This window comes from Papilio machaon, chromosome 10 (assembly GCF_912999745.1).
Source record: "Papilio machaon chromosome 10, ilPapMach1.1, whole genome shotgun sequence".
In the NCBI taxonomy this organism is placed as follows: Eukaryota; Metazoa; Arthropoda; class Insecta; order Lepidoptera; family Papilionidae; genus Papilio; species Papilio machaon.
The window spans coordinates 6,412,949-6,420,855 of NC_059995.1; the positions used below are offsets into that span (position 1 = coordinate 6,412,949).

The 7,907-nt window shown below is 32.0% G+C and overlaps 1 protein-coding gene across 3 annotated transcripts; it reads left to right on the plus strand.

Annotated features, from left to right (window-relative positions):
* The first annotated feature begins 602 nt into the window (after positions 1–602).
* LOC106718128 (protein eva-1 homolog C) lies at positions 603–7,695 on the plus strand. 3 transcript variants are annotated; one of them, XM_045679734.1, is made up of 8 exons: positions 604–751; positions 2,252–2,466; positions 2,745–2,883; positions 5,118–5,267; positions 5,885–6,028; positions 6,168–6,269; positions 6,443–6,786; positions 7,570–7,695. In XM_045679734.1, exons 1-8 carry the CDS (start codon positions 676–678, stop codon positions 7,639–7,641), a joined length of 1,242 nt encoding a protein of 413 aa, XP_045535690.1. In that variant the 5' UTR covers positions 604–675; the 3' UTR covers positions 7,642–7,695. The 3 variants fall into 3 exon arrangements, with proteins under 3 accessions (XP_014367621.2, XP_045535690.1, XP_014367622.2); XM_014512136.2 differs by having other exon boundaries at positions 7,593–7,695; XM_014512135.2 differs by lacking the exon at positions 7,570–7,695 and having other exon boundaries at positions 603–751; positions 6,443–7,326.
* Positions 7,696–7,907: the final 212 nt, after the last annotated feature.

Consider the following 7,907-nt stretch of genomic DNA (forward strand, 5'->3'; position numbering starts at 1 on the left):
ATCCCGCAGTGACTATTTGACGATTGGTTACGGTAGTTAAAGTAGATATAGTAAAACAAATCTACACGAATCTTATAAAACAGAGAATATACTGTGTTTTAATTAATCATTTGCATATAATCCATACTAATCCATGAGTAAAAGAGTCTGTGAGTAGTGTACAAAAGTTTTAGAGAGAAAGCATACTAACCGTGGGTTTCTGAGACCAAGATTCCAATTAAAAATATATTATTATTTCTGTTTTGTAAAAAATAATGACAGCGATGACAATATGTTTTATACAGAGATTTTGATCTCAGGATAAAATGTTATTGTTTCTGAATTATGACATTTATAGACTCGTACTATTTTTGAGGGGGAAAATGAAAGGTTTTCATTGTAACGTCACGCGAAATTTATGGGCGTACCATGAGTTGGCCAAGCAAGGGGCCGTTGTATCGCTTCAGTCTAACGGCCGTACTCGGTTTGGTAACACGCTAGTTTTTTATTTTTAAACCATTGTGACACGTGATTATAGTGACGTGACACGCTTGCGCATATAACAAGTAACAAATTGTCTTTGAACTTTTTTTTTTATAAAAAATTGTTTAGAGTTATTTTTATTATTTTTTTTGAGTACCAGTTTTTTGTTTTTATAATATAACGCTGTGAATAAGTTTCCAAAGTGTAATAATCATGGTTGATAAATTATTTTTGTTATTTGCGTGTCTAATATTGCCGAGGCCATCTTACATGAACCCGGATAATATTGGTATGTTATTATTTCTGTTATCTTTAATAATGTTTTGACAACTTGTTTACTTTGAGGAGTAATTCAAAGTTAAATGTATTTCTATTCAAATAGCTGAGTAATAGTTATTATGTTAAAGTAGAACATACAAAACATTTTACTTTGCATTATAATTAGTAATTTTTGTTTGTGATTTATAACTGCATCCCAAATTCTCACTAACTTTTGAAAGAGAACTTATGCCCATGTAATAGAAGATTCTAGTATCTTATTTAGAGGTTGTATTCTTTTTTTAATCTGCGTTGTTTTAATCGCTCACTTGTTTATGTAACGTGAAAACCCATTTAAAACACAATGTTGTATACAAATCTTATCACCGGATACGATAATTCTATGTGAGAATTGGCGGGTATACCACCAGTTTATAAGTTAATTTTGTTATTAATTTGTTATTGTTATGTTTTTTGATTATATTATGAGTACGCGGGGCACTGATGCCCCTGATACAGTACTGTTACTGTTAAAATAAATTCTTATAATGCCTGTTTCCACTGCTGTACCTAAGACATGTTGCTATTCCCTCGCATTCTTTTTGAAAAAAATAGAGAGATGACGATATGTTTCTGAGCTGGTATATTGCGAGTGGAAACCTACGATTAGTGTGTTAATATCACTTGTTGGGATATATGTAAATAAAAACTCGTATCACACAAATTGGCCGCCCTAGAGCTAATACTTATAAAAAACAAATCAACAAAAGTGTTCCCTGGGGGAACATGAGATTGCGGTAATTCTGTGCGCGTCTGTACTCTGAAGGGTGTCCGACATAAAACAAATCCTTCTATATACATAAGTATAGTTAGTAGACCAATTGATGTAATTTCTCAGTTTGAACATAGAAACCGACCAATGGTTATTTATTAGACATACAAATTATCACATATAACAGTGTCCACGACTTTGTCCATTCAGAATAAAATATATATATATAGCCTAAGTCACCCGAGGCTAGTGTAATTTCCCTAAAGTGAAAGATTTTTTTAAATATGTTCAATAGTTTCGGAGCCTATCAATGCAACAATCAAATCATTTCTCTGTATAATATCAGTATAGACAAAATATTGTTTTTTCAGAATATCGGATTACAACTTTGTATTTAATCCTGTTTTTCCTTAATTCTCAATTATCAATGGCCCTTGAGTATTCAATGTACGTAGCGTATATAAAGTGTAATATTCTGAGATTTCTCCTACACAACCAGGGGATTTATATATAAATCCGTCGCGAATGATCTGAAAGGAAAGTTCTGGATACGAATTAGCGCGACCCAGCGATTTTGTAATAATTTTATATCAAACACATCCGAGTTATGTCGACATGTAAACAGATAAAACATTTCGTTTCCTTTAAATATATGTTAGAATTTTTGTCCGATAAATTAAAATCTGAATAATAAAAGACCTAGAGTAAATTAGTTAGGTAATTTTCTTATTTATTAGTAACTATCGAATTCATTTTTAGGATTATTGACAAGTACATTGAAAACCATGCAAAGAGCAGCTTGTGATGACGAAATGGTTTCGTTGGGATGTCCTCTAGGAACTTCTATAAGTATACAAGTAGCACAATATGGGAAAGCTGCTCCACAAGGTCATAAATGCGTCATGGAAGGATTGGATTCCGAAGGTTTTGGAACAGGAGACAAAGAAGTATGCTTATGGCCTAATTCTATGCAGGTGCGTGAAACTTTCTTAACAGATACTTGTGTTGTAAGCCAATGCTTTTATCCAAAGATCTTTATGAACACAATAATAGGTACATACTATTACATTTTGCACTAATTTTCTATGAGGTAGATAAATTTCGGATAATGGAATGATTTCAATTGCATAATAAAATACAAGAATATTTTATTTTAATATAAACTACTATTAAAGTTGACGAGAGATATTTTCTTGGACGATTGTGTCTTTTTGAATTTGAATTATCGATTAAAGTTATTTAATTTTTTCAGTATTCACTTCTTCAAACAGTTGTGGAGGCTTGCCAAAAGAAGCCACAATGCACGTTTAGTACAAAGTCCAAGCCAGGCACTGTTGACCCCTGTCCATCTTCCAGGAAGTTCGTTGAAGTAGCGTATAAGTGCAAACCATGTAAGTATATATGTTTTTAAGACCATACAAAATCTGTACAAAAACATATTGTTATCTCTATTTTTTCAAAATAAATGAGAGAGAAGGCAGTATGTTTTTGTTTTCGCAGTGGAAACTAATGGTAAGAGTTATTATTATGACGTAGACGTGGACTGAGACATTTGGGTAGTTATTATGAATTTCGCTTTTGTATTCTAAAATTTAATTAAATGTAACCAATGGGAATTGATTATTCAATGGAGTTCCAAACCGAACCATAAAATATCCGAAGCCAGAACTGACGTTTTTGGTTAACCGAAACAAAAGAATAGGGAAGTGTATTCACTAATCATGGGGCTAGGTTTTTTACGAGGGCACCGGTGAGTGTATTGATGTGATTTATGCTGCGTTATTAAATTCCGAAGCCGGGTCGGTGGCCGGTAGCCAGTGCGAGGCGATGCGAGGCGATGCGACGCGGCGCGGGCGTGGCTAACCACAGGAGTGGACGGGGTGCGCCCTTATTAGTTGAACGAGGGACTAGCGTGCTGCATTAGGTTACGGAAAAACAATTACCGTAGTACACTCTACGTCAAAACTAAGTAGTACATATTTCAATAAACAGTAACATTCAAATTTCTCCTGAAGTATTCAAATATAGAGTTAAGAAATAAAAACCATTTTTAGCATATTAAATCAGGTTTTCTTCAAGTTACAGCTTGTACTACAAGTAATTTGTAGAAAATTTGTGTAAAAATTACGAGTAAAAAAATATTTTTAATGACTACCTACTTAGTTTTGACGTTAAGTAGAGTTTAAATTAATTTTTGTAGTAAAGCAAATACTTAATCGTTGTTATTTAAAAAGTACTACTTTTTTAAAGTATTTCAAGAGACGGGTTAATAAATACTGACAGTATTATTAAAAACATAATACTAATTAAATGGGCGATTTTGCAGGGGAAGTCCAAATTTAGTATCAAAGCTGATAATGTTTTGCATTTAGTTGTGATGGAACATTAAAGCAATATATAGCGATAGTTTTTGTGCCAAATTGATATAAGGTTTATCGAGTTTGAATTTTAGTCGTAAAACAAAAAAATTTGCGGAAGAGAACAAATTTATTGGCCATCATATAATTTAGACTGATTGACACAACAAAGCAACATAGTATAACTAAGCTGGGGCAAAGAAATGTCAACTGTACATTGGACTAACCCAACCCAAAGGTCTGTCTGAAATGTCAATAAAAAGCAAGGTTCATTGCAAATAAGTTTAATTAAGTGTCTATTACCCGAGTGCAATTGAAGTGAAATGTAAATCTTAGAAGACTTGTTTATTACGTCTACGTTAAACTGCATTTTCACCTGCAATTGATTAGCAAACTTGTAACATAATATTGAGGTTGAAAATATCGCGATGCAACTTTCAGATTTCGGCTAAGAAATTTAAAGATATGTGTGAAGTCAACCAACCCACACTGAGACTGTGAGGTTCACTATGGACTAGTCATCCTTAACTTGAATAGGCTCTGAGCTATAAGATTGACGACGTATTTCTTCGAATATTAGTATACGTTATTTATTGATAAACAAATAATGTCGCCTGATTTTAAGCGAACAAAACTAGATGAATATCTGTAGCAATAAAATAAATCTCCTTACAGAATATGTCATTTCGGATGTTATTTATACTTGTCAATATTTGTTAGATTCGAATATTATTATTCGTATCATTAAGCAATGAAAGTTTAGTAAGCGAAACAGCTATGAGAAATAGTAAGGTGGTGTTAAAAAAAAACTTGAGAGGTGTCAAGGGACACCCGGATGGAACGAAGTTCCTTTCGATTAATTAGTGAAGGAACCAATGTTTATTCTATGAATAAAAAACTTAAGTCTTCACAAGAAGTATATTTTATCTATGAATTTTCGTTATATATTGTCACGTCGTTGCTATGGTGAAGTAGCGCTCATTCGTCGTTAACATACTTACTATAGCAAAAAGTGTCGTGACAACTTTTCGTAAGAATTTTTTCCGTCTAGCCCCCTTTCACAACGCGCGATAAGGAACTTCGTTCCAAAAAAAACCATTTGCTCTTTCAGTCATCACCTTAGATAAGTTCTCCGGTTAGTCTAATATCTTTAGTAATACTTGCAACAATATTAACAATACTTGTATAGCAATACTTTAACGTATATCAATTGTTTAAACGTGCTAAGTAAAGGTTGATAAATATAATCAATAATTGTTTTTGTTTAGATGAGTTCCGAAGTCGCACTGGTTGTGAAAATGATGTTTTGGCCGTGACCTGTGATGCACATACAAGGATAGCTATCCTTGATGCTCTGTATGGTCGTACTGCTTACGAATCGAACAAATGTCCACAAACACACGGAGTTAGTGATGAGAGTAAGTCAAAGCTTATTTGAAAATATTAACTGTTTGACCTTTATGCGACATTTTAGCTTTGCCTATAATAATGTTTTTGCTTGCGCCTTTTTTGTTCCATGGTCAGTGCTGACACGATTTACTAGGCAATACCTCTCTTAGATAAGGAGTTTAGATTGTCAGTATTCTTTTCTGAGAAGTTGTCTCATTGAATATTTTAAAATTATAATCGACTATTTATTTGCATGAGCAAAATTCATGTTACCTATATTAAAGATGTAATGAAACTAAGCAGTTATCGCTACAAGTTTTATTTACCTAAATTCGAAGACCAACAATTTTTTATTTGAATAATTTTCATACTGTAGCACGAATAAATTTAAAATTGGCAAACATAGATAGAGAACCGAGAGACACGCTAATAGCACCTCTGATCAATTTGCTTCGAAATACAGACATATTTTTGCTCTTGACAGTGGCTCGGATAACACTAATGCATGATTGACTTCAAGTCCATGATCCCACTTATGTTCATGCGCATCCAATACAGTGATGGTACCATTGCACACATACACTTCAGTAACTTTCAATATATTGGAAGGAACTTTTATAATAATTGATGGTCTATATTTTTTTAGGTTGCAAAGCGCCACACACAGTAGAAACCGTGATGCAAAAATGCCACGGCAAACGTCGATGTCAAATAACTGTTACACAAAACACATTCGGGACTCCTTGCAGACCTGATTCGAAACCTTATCTTAAAATTGTGTATGCTTGTGGTAAGTTACTTATTAAGGGATTTTATTTCAACGTGACCGTTGGAAAGTCACAGTGATTATCTTCTACCTAAAAATTACATTAAATGTCTTTACTATAAAAAAAAAAAATTATATGATAAACTTGAATTAATTTGTCTAGTTCCCCTGGGTGTTATGACAGAGAAATATGAAAGTGCTTTGGAAAAAGATGAAGTGTTAAATTTCCCTTCTGGTGTAGAGGACAAATTTTTTGATGAAACAGGTCAGTAAACTTGAACATATACGTAATAGGTTTGTATTTTGAAACCTTGTAGATAAGTTTGATATGCAATATAATTTTTTTAGATTCCTATTCATGGTTCTTAATTAAATCATACAATAATTAAATAGAGTTACATTATTAGAACGATTATTAAATTAAATTTATGTTTTTAGATGAATTCGGTGAAGAAAATGGTGCTCCACCGATAGCGATTCCAGCACCTCCTTCATCGCAAGATAACTCATATAACCAACCGCCAATTGATGTTACAAGTGCTGAAAATAACAATCAAGAAAACATATCATTACCTGATGCACCAAATTCGAAAACATCTAAAATGTTAATATATGCCGCTGTTAGCATTCTAATTTTAATTACACTTGTATTTGTTATAGTAGTGATTCGTTATGTAATAAAACGTAGAACAAAGAACAATCCTAAAACAAATGATATGTTTGCAACCGAAACACCTAATATATTCGGCGATGGACTTTCTGATATTGATAATGATGTTGATGTAAGTCATATTTCTGGTACTTTCTATGATCCTGTTCATCCCGATATGATTCTATATAAGGATGTTCCAGGAAATTCGACTCTAAGAGCTATGAGACCTCTTTCAACAGTGTATCCATGTTCTAGCACTAACATGTATGGTACTGTAAATTATCCATCGCAAACGAGAGATTTCTCAATTAGTAGATTAAGTGAGAACAAAGCTATTGATAATGACATTATAGTAAGTCCAAAAAGTTTAAGAGGTTATTCAAATTCGCAATTTTTTTACGGCTGACATCTAAATTGTTGAAGTGTTTATTTAAATTTACAAGAAGTATTATTTTTATGTGTTAAAGGTGTAAGGAACCATTAATAAATAGCCATGCTAATCTGTTTAAATAAAATAAAAGCTTTTAAAGCAAAACTATATGATACTATATGTTACCACCGAGCCTTGTCCTAGTCACTATGCTATGAATATTTAAAACTATGTCATATTTTGCACTAATTAAAGCTCTTAATAAATGTATTAAATTTTGTATTGTCCATATTTGCCTACTTTAAGGACATAATTGACCTTTCCAAAAAACATCGATTTTTGAAAAGATGTATGAATAATTTTCTTTTAGCGTAGTTAATAAATGGTTAAAGGAATATAATTTTTTTTGGATATGAAAACACACAAAAAAGACATTAATTTGAAATTAATTCTTAGTTCATATTTTGTTATAAATGAAAATAATTATATTACAATGCATGAAACATTTAATTCTTTTCCTTGTTATATTGGAAATTGTTATAGGTGAATATGTTGTCTGCTTTCAGCTGTCTCTCCAGCTATGTGACGTCACCAGTGCTCACTAAAGTGCTGTAGTGATTACTGAAAACGTCACATCAGACGTCGGCTTGTCTTTGGTACCGATTTTAGAGACGCATTTTTAAATTGTATTATTTATGTAATAACACATATGAAAAAATAGTTTTGTATATAAACTTGTATATTAATGATTTATGAAAAGAATTTCACTTGGAAAGGTCAAACCATTTACTATTTGTATTAGTAAACTCTTTAACAATTTTTTTTAAATTATAATCAGATTGATAAGTAATTTTTGTTGTTTTATACATATTTTTTAATAA

What these genes read in the sequence shown, in the direction of transcription:
- LOC106718128 (XM_014512135.2), top strand. Translation starts at nt 676, where the DNA reads ATGGTTGATAAATTATTTTTGTTATTTGCGTGTCTAATATTGCCGAGG. An exon ending in TATGGCCTAATTCTATGCAG is followed by an intron (nt 2,467 to 2,744) that starts GTGCGTGAAACT and finishes TAATTTTTTCAG; the next exon opens with TATTCACTTCTTCAAACAGT. An exon ending in ACACGGAGTTAGTGATGAGA is followed by an intron (nt 5,268 to 5,884) that starts GTAAGTCAAAGC and finishes ATATTTTTTTAG; the next exon opens with GTTGCAAAGCGCCACACACA.